Genomic DNA, 13,106 nt, shown 5'->3' on the forward strand with positions numbered 1-13,106 from the left:
AAGATCATTTCCAAGTAGTCATGGGATTCAACAACTCTAAAGAAGATGCTGTGGTGTAAAGACGGAAGCACTGAAGTGAGGTCACACTGGCAGACGAGAAATGAAGCTAAAGAGGAGGAAAAGAGGACTGCCTAGCAAGAAAATACCTAACATCCTTGAAGGCATGATACGATTTCTATAAATATTCTAGCACTTTATGAGAGCAGTACTATAGCATAACTATTTGTCAGATAAGCAAATGTAAGTACTGAGAGGCCAGGTAATTTCTTTCAAGCACCACTCTAGGAAGTGGAAGAGCCAGCTTATGAGCTTTACCAGAACAATGAAAGGACAGAAGAATCAGCAACATCATGCCTTGGGAAAGTCGGAACATGAGCATTGACTCAGCAGCTTTTTGGGCTTAGCTCCTTTTCACTGGGCACTAAGAATTCTTCTGCACTACTACAAAATTCAGCTCTATGTTCGAGGAGCTTCTGCTGCACAGCAGTGGTTGAAGGATCAGAAAGGGAAAAGGAAAGTAGGAAGTGGCCTTGACTTGGTACACTTCCATTACACCCAGAGGAACAATCCCAGAGTGCTCTTGAGAACAGGGGCCTGGCAGAGGAGATGTTCTTCACACATCTCTATAGAGAAGAGTTTGCTGAAATACACAGTGTTGTATAATCTAAGAGTATAAGGGAAAGAAAAAGATGAAGGCAAGAGTTTGTTAAGGAAAAGTGAAAAAAATTTATCAGCAAAATGAACTCCACAATTTACTCAAACTTTCTCTTCATTCTTTCTAATGTCAACAATAAAAACACCACACTGTTTCACATACCAAACAGCAGATTGCAACATGTATTCTCACATTTTTCAAAGACAGTTATCTTTCAATTACATTATAAAATCATCCAGCATAATTTACCGTTTTAGAAACAACAACAAAAAATTCCATTTTGGAGAAACAGGTTTTGGTACATTTTCAAATATACCAAAAAGTCTAGATCTATGTTGTTTAGAAATTTGAAGAAAATTATATCAAGAATTTTTTTCCAGTGAAAAATTGTTATGAAATCATCTTCTGAATACATTATACTTTAACAAAATGTTAGGAACAAAACATTTAATGGATTCCCCTCATTTAAAAATACTTATGCATATTATTTACACTTAAAGTCTTCTATCTTTTAATTTTTGGGAAGTGTTAATGTTCACTAGGATGTCAATTTTTTTTTTTTTTGGCTTTTTCGAGACAGGGTTTCTCTGTGGCTTTGGAGCCTGTCCTGGAACTAGCTCTGTAGACCAGGCTGGTCTCGAACTCACAGAGATCCGCCTGCCTCTGCCTCCCGAGTGCTGGGATTAAAGGCGTGCGCCACCATTGCCCGGCTAGGATGTCAAATTTTATGTCAAGGATTACTGAGTTATATAATGTGAAATAGAAAATGTATCCAAAGGAAGTGTAAGTAGAAAATGAATGTACTACACACTTACTAGTAACTTCTAAATTAATAAATCTACAGGATTACTTCATACAGAATATGCTAATGTATCCAATTTATGGGGCATATAGTGTACATGTTAATTTAAAATTATTTTCCACATTAGAAAAGAAAACTGTCCATATTAAAAATTGACTTATATTCTTACTGTGTTGATAAAATTATGAGAATTTAACTTTTTAAATGTCACTTTTTGATTTCTCCAGAGACTTATTTTAAACCAACACAGAAACAGCAAGATGCTAAAAAGAAAAGGAGAAAGTAAAACAGAAATCATGAAAAATGGAAGTGAACAATTTCTTATAAATGGTGACAATATTTAAGTAAGCATTCTAGTCAAAGAATGGAAACAGAGAGATTCGCCAAAGGCCAAAATAACTTTAAAAGTGTTTCTTACTTTACTACGTTTAATAATAATAAACTATTATATTTAAGATAAGAAAGAAGCATTTTGTTCACATAATTCCAAGTGATATTTTTAAAACTGCATTACTAGGTAAATTCTTCAAATCAATTCACTGATCTTTTTTACTGAAGGATGCATTGGTTTGAAAATTAAAGACTTACGTCATCCAAAAAATCAATCAGTGAGGATGAGGAAGAAGAAAAGGAATCCTATTTAACGAATTCAGCAATAAAAAAAATAGAAAATATGGATGAAGCAATTTAATACAAACAAATAATAAATCAAAATTTGTAAAACAATTGAAAGGCAAATGGCATTTGTTAAATAAATAAATGAGGAAAGCAGTCACTGTCATTGTTGTCAGGGAACCGAGGGCTACTTTTCAAAGAATGATTCTTCCTTCCCAAAGGAATGAAATTCAGCTACTGTTCCCAAAGTAATAAAATGAAAGCTCCTGGCAAATCCCTGATTATTAAATGAATGGTACACTTCTGAAAATAGCAACTGAAACAGGTTATCAGAATCTCTGCTTCTACTTCTTCCTGCTGGAATTAAGCGATTTTGTCTACTGTGGTCATGGCCGTATTCCCAGCACTTAGAGCAGAGCACTGAGCACTCGCACATTGATTCTGGACTTCAACTGCTGAGCAAGATAACCAATACTACATTTTCTGACATAAAACATACTTTGACATTATAGTGACTTTTTTTTCAGCAGAATGTTTAAATAATAAAGAATGACAAAGAGCTACATAATCGCTATTTCAGAGTACAACTAACAAGAGTGTAAGTTAGCAATTTTATCAAAAAGCAGTATCCGTATTGCATACTTCTTAAGAAACTGACCAGGACCGAGAGCCCGGTGAGCTACTGTGTGCTCATGCTCTCACTACTTCCTATGTGGCTGAGCCTGCTTTTAGGGCTAATAACAACCTCGGGGTTCAGACTGTCTTGGTGTTTATAGTACACACAAGTGCGGTCAGACTTTCCATAAGAATGCAGACATATTCCTCCCTTCCAGGTTTCTATTCACTTATTATGTCACTCTGGGCTCTCTACTGTGGCTGCAATAAAAGTTTTACTGCAAGTAAATTTTAGATTCCAGAGCAAATTTTAAGCAGACCCAGAGATATTCAGTCACTTACTTCAAATTGATCCAGAGCATCGGTAGGCGTATTCAAAAATGCCAAGAAAGAATGCTGTGAGTCTTGGTGCTCTATACCTAGAAGACAGCAGCAACTTTCTTTTAAAGTAGAACAATTAAAACTCATTTTCACGGATAACCTTTCTTGTCTCAATCTATTGAAGTATTTAAAAATAAAACTACTACATTAACTTTACATATTTTAAAAAAGCAAAATATATTAGTGTTTTCAAGACTTAACGGTTAAATTAGACTAGTTTCCATGATAGTTCTCTAAGTCAACAGTTAACAAAATTCTTTCTCTCTAGTACAGCGACAGTAGTTCTCAACCTGTGGATCGTGACCCCTTTGGGAGTTGAAGGATCCTTTCACAGGGGTCACATATCAGATATTTATATCATGATTCAAAACAGTAGCAAAATTACAAGTTATGAAGTAGCAATGAAATAACTTTATGGTAGGGGGTCACCACAACCATGAGGAACTGTATTAAAGGGTAGCAGCTATAGGAAGATTGAGAACCACTGATCTTGTATACCATAATAAAATAAAATATAATCATTTGGGCAGTTTGAAAAAATAAAAAAACAGAAGTTTCTCTACTTGTGATTTTTCTAAACTTATTTACCATCCAAACAAGGTTTCTCTTTTGAAATACATTTCAAAAAATAATCTTTTCAGATTTCATAAATAACACAGTGATAAAAAGTATACTTAATTAATTTCCCATCTCAGGTATTAGCTTACTAAAGAAGGAGGAATCCAAAATTTAGTTTTTCCCAGATGATTTTGTTTTAAAGGGATTTGGGTTTTTATTTTAAGATTTATTTTTTTTATTATATATACAACATTCCTTCCATGTATGCTTGCATGCCAGAAGAGGGCACCAGATCTCATTATAGATGGCTGTGAGCCACCATGTGGTTGCTGGGAATTGAACTCAGGACCTCTGGAAGAGCAGTCAGTGCTCTTAACCTATGAGCCATCTCTCCATCCCCTCAGATGATTTTTTTTAAATGTATATATACCTTTTGACTATGACAGTTTAAATACATAATCTCAAAACAATTCTCAAAACATAGAAATGATGATAAACACTAGGGAAGATAAAATAGAAACAGCCTATCATGCAATTTAAAAGTTTTATAATTTTTTTTGTGTATATGAATGTTTTTCCTTCATGTATGTCTGTGTACTACATGCATGCAGTTCTTAAGGAGGCCAGAAGAGGGCATGAGAACCCTGGGACTGGAGTTATAGAATGTTTTGAGCCATCACGTGGGTGCTGAAGAGTAAACCTGAGTCCTCTAGAAAAGTAGCCAGTGCTTGGAACTGCTGAGCCATCTTTCTAGCCCCTACTACACAACTTTGACTTTTTCATCTTGAAGAGTTATCAACTATTTGTGTTTCTCCCCCCAGACCCATCTAGCACAAGGCAGGCAATCTCTGTAACTGTATTTGTGTGCATACCCACATATGTGCATTTAGAGGTCAGTAGTCAGTTGTCTTGCTTTATTGGTCTCTATTTTGTTTTTGGTTTGTCTATTTGTCTGTTTTGTTGTTTTTGTTTTGTTTTTAGAGACAGAGTTTCTGTGTGTAACAGCCCTATCTGTCCTGGAACTCACTTTGTAGACCAGGCTGGCCTTGAACTCACTGATATCCGCCTGCCTCTGCTTTCCAAGTTCTGGAATTAAAGGCGTGTGCCACCACCACCCGACTTCCATTTTGTTTTTGAAACAGCACTAAGACTAGAGCACACCATCTGTTTAGAATGGCTGTCAGCAAGCTCCAGGGATTTTTTTCTTTTGTCTCTCTGCTCTGCTGCAATTATAGGTGCATGTTGCCACCCCTGGATAACGGGAATGTGGGTGCTCAGAAACTGAGCTCAGGTCCTCATGCTTGAGAAGTGAGCATATGACACAGTGAGTCATCTCCCCATCACTGACTTATGTGCTTCTTACTATTATTCTGATATATCATAGTTATCAAATCTGAAATTTATTTAGCAAACAAATATTTATGATGACTTTACCATGAACAGCTGAGATGATTTGGCAGCTAAAGGCTCTTGCTACCAAGCATGAAGACCTGAGTTGAATCTCTAGAACCCACATGGTGAAAGAGAAAACTAACTCCTAAGAGTCAATCTCTAACCTCTATATGTGTGCAATGACATGCACACACAGCCCACACCATAACACAAACAAATGTTTTTAAAAGAGCCTATATTGTAGCAGATTCTGTACTAGATACTGAGGATAAAATAGTAATAAACAAAGTATAGAAAAGGTCTTGCCGGGGCTGGAGAGATGGCTCAGAGGTTAAGAGCATTGCCTGCTCTTCCAAAGGTCCTGAGTTCAATTCTCAGCAACCACATGGTGGCTCACAACCATCTGTATGGGGTCTGGTGCCCTCTTCTGGCTTGCAGGCATACACACAGACAGAATATTGTATACATAATAAATAAATAAATAAATATATAAATAAATAAATATTTTTTAAAAAAGAAAAGGTCTTGCCCTTATTTTGTAAACATATTTAGATAGCACATTATATTATGTTGTAACATGAAATTTTATTTTGGAATAAATAAGCCCTTACCATGCTTTCATAAAGCAATATGCTATAAGGTTAAAAGTCCTTTTTTAAGTTTAGATATAATCTAAAAATAATGCAGTCAACTGAATGTGCCAGTTTTATTTGGCACAGGTGTTATTCTTGTTGAATTGCTTTTAGCACCACAAGGTCACTCATGTGTTACATACTGTTTTTCTTCCTTAATATATCTCTTCTCCACTGTTCATGAATTAAAATCAAGCATGATCATTTTAGCGGGATGGCTTATTCTTTTATTCCTATTCACTTTTGCTCATGAAGAAAGCCAATCAACCGGGACACAAAACTGTAACATCAAGTACTGCAAACCCCTTTATGTGGCTGATCACTCCATTCTCCACAGTGTAAGTGGACACAGAGACCAACCAGCTTTATCCCTCACTGTGTTATGGAGATGGAAAATGAGAGAGTAATCCATAGCCAAATACAAAGTTAATTAATTAATCCAGTAATTGATGAGAGCCTTTGTCAGAAAAATAGATTTTGGATAATCCCATATAAAAAAACCCTTTACTAAGTCACACTCTGAATTTATTTTTACTAAATCATCCACTCTTAATGTTTACATTATGGAAAAATTGTATAACAAGTTCATATCATAGGGATATGATATACTCTGAGCTAATTCCATGTGAAAAGAAAAATGGAAGTTCTCAAGATAATGCTAATAAAATCTGCGAAATCACATAGGACAAGCAATGTAATCATCAAACTGGAAAAACATAACAAACACCCAAATAATTCTTACTAAAATAATTAATATTTAATTAGTTACTTTATATTGTTTCCCTGACTGTCCTTCCTGTACCCATATGATTTTGTACATTGCAGGCACATAAAAAGTGTTAATAAAAGTAGTTCCAGCACTTAGGGGAAGGGGCAAGAGGATTCGATTCTGAATTCAAGAACACCATGGACTACTCTGCAAGACTGTCTCAAAAACATCCTCGCCCTTTTCAAGTTTCTCTACTAAGTTCTAATGTTAACATCCCAGCACTACTTTTGAAGTGACTACCTTATATGATGACATGTGAGAACATTATAAATACTTCACAAAATACTTTAATTCCAACCTCAAAAACTCCTCATGAAATATTTTGTAACACTGAAATAACAAATTTGTGGCAAAGCGGCCACTTCTATAACTAAAAATTCTTAATCTAATGCATATTAACTAATACATAGTAGCATGGCCCTGCATATGTGCATGTGTGCATGTGTATATGCATGAGTGTGTGTGTGTTTGCAATCGTGTGGTTGCTAATGCAAAGAATTCTTCATCTACACATTAAGTTGGTTCTCACACAGCAAAGGACATTCAGTTCAGCAAGTCCTGATGCAAACACATTCCCATACCCTTTTCAGATCTAAGCTCTTCGGTGTCCTTTATCAGCTGCTCGATTTCGGATAGTAGTTCCAAGTTCTTCTTCTCTGAATCCTTCAGTTTACTTACAAAAGAGGAAAAGGAAAACAGTCATTTATTAATTTTGTAGAGCTGGGCTTATTTGGTTTAAATATGTGTGAGGCTAAAGTAGGAGACCAAAAACTACTGCATGAAAGACAAATACAGCTTGTTACCTGCTATTATACAAATTAATAAAGCAAGCCAGACTCATTCATTTCTGTAAAGAATACGGCTGCCAGGGCTGAGATGCAGCTAAGGAGCAGAAGATTTGCCTGGCACATGTGAAGCACCGGCTCAACTCCTTGGATACTAATTAGTAAAGGGTTATTTTATATGGGATTATCCAAAATCTATTTTTCTGACAAAGGCTCTCATCAATTACTGGATTAATTAATTAACTTTGTATTTGGCTAACTCCCCTGGATACCAGCACTGAAACACGTAAGAACAGGATGGCTGCTGCACTGTGGTCATAGAGCTGAGCAGAGGAGTGTTTGCTGACCCTGAGCTGAATTATTAAATTTAACAATATTATGGGACCATAGCTAACTTAAGAATTCTGTCAGACCTTGCTCATGTATCACCATGTAACTAGAGCATATACATGAATTTATAACTTTCAATCTGACTCAGCCTCAGCTCTGCTTTATGAACAAATGTTAAACTCCAATGTCCTGGGTAAAGGAAGAAAAAGATGACACTTACTCATATTATAATGCTGAAAATGATACCCAATAGTTCTTTATACAAGGTTTACTTCATATTATTCAGAAAAAGTCTCTTTCAATACATAATAAGTACATTTACTTAAAATGTACTTAATTTGTATCTCTGTTATATATAACAAAAGGTCATAATTCAACAGGAATGTGTGTCTGTCCTTTGGTAAGAAATTAACGACTTCAGCTTAAGTCTCAAGGCATCATACCACTCAAAACCAAATCTGTACCCCTATGTTTCTTCTCACGCTTGTGGAAGTTTTGATATTCTGAGCCGGATAAATTTTTAAATTTATAGTTTAATTTTTAATGTAAATTTACTGTTGTCCCACTATTGTTACTGCTAACTATTTTTTTCAAAGATTTATCTATCTTCATCCACAAGTATTTATATGTGTGCCTGCATGAGTTTATGTATATATCACATGCATTCAAATTACCTAAGGAGGCCAGAGTGCTTTGGATCCTATGGAACTAGAGTTACAGGCAGTTGTGTGCCTGATCTGAAAATCAAAACTTTGTCTCCTGCAAAACCATTAAGAACTCTTAATTACTGAGCAATCTCTCCAGCCCTGTGACTTATTTTTGAAACATCTTTATATCTAATCAAATTACAATTTTTCATTTTATTATTTTCTATATGTGAAATAGAATTTGCTGCTCTTGTGACAAGAATTGAGGGGTATGTTTACTAGCTAACTTCCCTGGACACCAGGAGTTTGCTTATTTTTAAAAAATAAAGGAATCTGGAAAATAATCATAATTAATTCATCATTACAAAATTTAGCTTCTTGAAAAAAACCAAACACAAACCAAACCAAACACAAACCAAACCAAACCAAAATAAAACAAAAAATCTACAAAACTTAACATTGATAAAATGATCATTCGTAAAAGACCTAAGGTAGAGCTGCAATTTTCAGGTGTTTGTACTTTGTTCTGACAGGTAAAGCTGCAGTCTATACAGAATATGAGAGGATTTCAGATTTAATAGAATAAAATTTGAGTCAACTAAACTTTACAAATAAGGAGAAGAATAAAGAATGAAATGTTATTTGAAAATAATAATTCATCTATGGATAAGCCTAAAGAAAACAAGATTGTATGAGACTTTCACTTGAATTACATTTTTTCCTTTTCAAATCTGCACAATGTTTTCTGCACCACTTTTTTTGTGCATATTTGAGTAAATGTGTCTTTGTGTGTGTGCATTTTGTGTGTATTTGTATGCATGTGTCTGGGTGCATGTGCACTTTGTATACATTTGTGCATGTGTCTGGGTGTGTGTGGATTTTGTGTACATTTGTGTATATGTGTCTGGTGTGTGTACACTTTATGTGTATGTTTCTGGGTGTGTGTGCACTTTGTGTGTATGTTTCTGGGTGTGTGTGCACTTTGTGTGTATGTTTCTGGGTGTGTGTGCACTTTGTGTATATGTATCTGGGTGCATGAGCACTCTGTATACATTTGTGTGTATGTGTCTGGAAATATGTGTACTTGTGTGTATGTGTCTGGATGCATGTGCACTTTGTGTGTATGTCTATGCATGTGTCTGGATGTGTATTTTGTGTGCATTTCTGTGTATGTGTCTGAGTGTGTTTGCACTTGGTGCATATGTGTCTGGGTGTGTGTACACTTTGTGTGTGTCTGGGTGTGTGCATGCACTTTGTGTGTATTTGTGTATATGTGTCTGGGTATGTGTGTACTTTGTGTGTGTGGGTGTGTGTGCACTGTGTGTGTCTGGGTGTGTGTGCATTTTGTGTGCATTTGTGTTTTTTGTTTGTTTGTTTATTCCCTTGGTTTCTCGAGACAGGGTTGCTTTGGTGCCTGTCCTGGAACTAGCTCTGTAGACTAGGCTGGCCTGAAACTCACAGAGATCCTTCTTCTCTACCTTTCAAGTGCCAGGATTAAAGATGTGTGCCACCACATAGCGTATTTGTATGTATGTGTCTGGGTGTGTGCATGAATGTGAAGGGCAGAGGTCAGCAGCAGGTGTCTTCCTCAACAGTTCTTCGCCTTAGTCTCAGAGACAAAGTTTCTCACTGACTTTGACTTTGGAGTGCACTAACCTGGCTAGACGGCTACTAAGGTCCGGGAGCCCTCCTGTCCTTGCCTTTCCAGCCCGGGGATTCTGGGACTCCAAGCAGATGCCATGGCTCCCATCTCCCCCGCTCCCCCCCCCCTTTTTGGATGTGAGGATCAGAGATCAAATGCTAGGTCTTCATGCTTACAAGATACACATTTTACTGACTGAGTCATTATTCCAAAGCTGTTATCACTTTTGTTGGTGGGGAGCAGAGCTGGGGATCAGCCCCAGGGCCTTAGGCACGCCAGGCAAGCATTATACTACTCAGTTGTATTTTCAACCACATGTGCATCACTTTTTTAAAAACAAAAACTAAAAGCAGATAGGTAGCTAAACACGTAACTGCTTTACAAATACTTTCCAACAAACTTATAAACTATTGTAATAAGATGAAATTATTGATCCTTACCATTCCGTTATAATGTTTGATGCTTTAACCTTATTCAGTTCTTCCTGGATGGCCTGCTTTGCTCTAATTTCTGCATCCAGAGCTGATTGCAACTCTAGTCTAGCTGACATGTCCAGTTTTGCAAAACGACGCATTTTCCAGGGCATATCCTACAGAATAATATGATTATGTCTTAGTTCCTTCCTATTTTATTCTTAACATTTAAATTTCATAATACAAGTGAATCTAGAAGCTATTTTATAAATTTCGTCATACAGGTGAATCTAGAAGCTATTTGATAAGCCATGTCACTGAAACTGAGTGGAACTGGCACATAATTTGTGAAATGCATTTTTCATTAAATCTAGAAACAACAATAAATATGTATAAATGAACATAAGTACTGGTTTCTTTTCAGCTCCTTCAATAACAAATGGCTAGCTATAAAATAACAGCTAACAGTGACATTTTATATTTTCTTAAACTGGAAAAGACCTCAACTAACTTATTTTTCATGAAAACTTTTACAGCAAGTGAAAGCCTGGGAAAAGTGGTACAATTAGACTACATGTTTTCTGCTTTCAAGAGAGGTAAGCTTCCAGGTGAAATGGCAGTGCTTACTGTTGCTCGTGTCCCCAAGCTGGAATTTCTTAACGCTTCCAATTCTTCAGTCATTTTAGAAGCTAAGGCCTGAAGATAACCTCGGGCATCCTTTTCATCACTCACCCTAGAACACACACAAGATGGACACGAAGTATAAAAACACAAAAAACTTCACTGGGTGGATGTAATTTAAAGTTTCATTAAGAACTAAATCCCAAAAACTTAAGATACTTAAAGAACCCTTTTAAAAGGATGGCCACACGACTGCTACCTGTCAAAAGATGTGAACAGGCCAGGTGGTGGTGGCGCACGCCTTTAATCCCAGCACTCGGGAGGCAGAGGCAGGGGGATCTCTGTGAGTTCAAGACCAGCCTGGTCTACAAGAGCTAGTTTCCAGGACAGGCTCCAAAGCTACAAAGAAACCCTGTCTTGAAAAAACAAAAACCAAAGCCCAAAAGTTGTGAACAGAATTATGACCTATTCAGTTATATATAATGAAAGCTGGCAGTATTTAGGAAAGCCCACATTACTTACATCTGATAAATTAGTAAATCACCCTTGAACCACAAATAACTCCTTAGATCTATAATTGGACAAGTGTGAGGCTTTCTGAAGGCTACTAAGATTTCTCATTATCTAGATTCTTACATTTTATCTCAAAAACATGCATACTTTCTTTAAGGCTGATGTATACTGAATTAAAAAATTTAAAGTAGGATATTCTGCAGAAATCAGGGTTATGCTATACCAAAACAGTCCTGTTTTATAAAAGAATTAAATAGTAATGAAGAATAAAGGATAAATTTTAATGAAGTTCATGTCCGGTTTCTATTTACCATCTTAAGACTTCACAGCTGACAAACACCACCAGTTTTAGATAGAAAATTTGTTAAATCACACATTAAAAAAGAAAAGGTGCAGTGATTGAGGAAGAAACTCAAAGTCAACTTCTAGCCAAAACATGTGCAAATGCACCCAACCCCAATGTCCACTCCTCACTTTTAAAAAACAAGTTTCCTACTCTTGTAATTTCTAGTTATTTCAAACTGAATCATGGGCCATAATGCTTCACTATGACTTTTAAGTCACTTATTTATTTTAAGTCTATTTTGTTTATGTTTCCCAACAATACTTTGAATATTAGCATGTTAAGTTGGCTGTTATTTCACTGCAGTGTTTAAATGATGCAACTCTTTTTTCTTTTGAAAGACCAAGAATTTGACATCAGCCTTGAGGACACGGTGAAAACTGTTTCTAAAAAAAAAAAATGAATAAATGAGTTCCTGAATGAATAAATGAATGAAGATACTTTCCTTCATCAGGGTCACTTCCCATTCTCCTAGCCACTGGAAAACAGAGTGGTGGTCTAAGACCACAGGTTTTGGAAAACCTAGTTTATAAAGCAATTTTTCAGCCCTATCTTTTCTTATTTATAGCTCTGTGAGCAATTTGGCTAAGTATTAAAATGGTTCTCTTTAGAAATGCAAATCCAATGATGTGGACATAAACATTAATGCACTAACAGCTGCATTTTGTGCAACACAGCAAATTTCTACAATCTGGGCATGTCTGTGAGCATTAGTTACCAGAAGAGCTCTAGAGTTAGGTCAGCATATATCTGGTTTATCAGAGTAAAGTTAGTTAAAATACATTTTATTCACTCTTGATTTAAGAAGGGTATTAGAAATCTGATAAGGGAAAATAGAAAGCTGATTAAACTAAAAAGTAATAATAGGAAACTAAAATCCTCAATAAATAATTAACTGGCTTGTAGATACATAAAGGAACTAGCTATTCTGACATCAAAGTTAAAATGGGTAAAGATTTAAATGAATACAATGAAGAATATAACATCTTCATTGGATCCTGCTCTCTACGCAGAATACAATAAGCAAATTTTAATAAACACGCTAACAAATATTAGTAAATTAGGATGACAAAATTCACAGGCCAAATAATCCAAATTAGCCCTGAGAACAGAGGAAATAGTTTGTGAGGCTGAGCTGCAATCACTAAAGGTCTTAAAATGTCAAACCTGGACAGATATATTATACCTACTTATTGTTCAGCTTCTACATTTTTCTTAGGCTATCAGTTGCTTAAAATAGTCATAAATATGCAGTTTTATCTTAGAAAACACATGAAAAGCAAGCGAACATGTTTCTTTTTTTCTTTAATTGAGAAAAAAAAATTTCCGCCTCCTCCCAGCCTCCCACTCCTCCCCCCTCCCCCCACTTCCTCTCCTCTCCCCCTCCCTCTCG

The 13,106-nt window shown here is 36.0% G+C and overlaps 1 protein-coding gene across 15 annotated transcripts in view; it reads right to left on the reverse strand.

Moving 5' to 3' along the window:
• The window catches only part of Cdc42bpa (CDC42 binding protein kinase alpha), a 218,968-nt gene that overhangs the window by 45,883 nt on the left and 159,979 nt on the right, over positions 1-13,106 (reverse strand). For 6 of the 15 annotated variants that reach the window (XM_026779691.1, XM_013346979.2, XM_013346975.2 and 3 more), the window contains 5 exons: positions 10,864-10,969; positions 10,264-10,412; positions 7,001-7,092; positions 3,030-3,106; positions 2,046-2,093 (listed from right to left, as the gene is read on the reverse strand). In XM_026779691.1, the coding sequence (XP_026635492.1) occupies positions 2,046-2,093; positions 3,030-3,106; positions 7,001-7,092; positions 10,264-10,412; positions 10,864-10,969 (472 nt within the window). The remainder of the gene's footprint in view (positions 1-2,045; positions 2,094-3,029; positions 3,107-7,000; positions 7,093-10,263; positions 10,413-10,863; positions 10,970-13,106) is intronic. The other 9 variants (XM_005348974.3, XM_026779693.1, XM_005348971.3 and 6 more) reach the window with 2 other exon arrangements.

Source organism: Microtus ochrogaster, chromosome 6, assembly GCF_000317375.1.
Source record: "Microtus ochrogaster isolate Prairie Vole_2 chromosome 6, MicOch1.0, whole genome shotgun sequence".
Lineage (NCBI taxonomy): Eukaryota > Metazoa > Chordata > Mammalia > Rodentia > Cricetidae > Microtus > Microtus ochrogaster.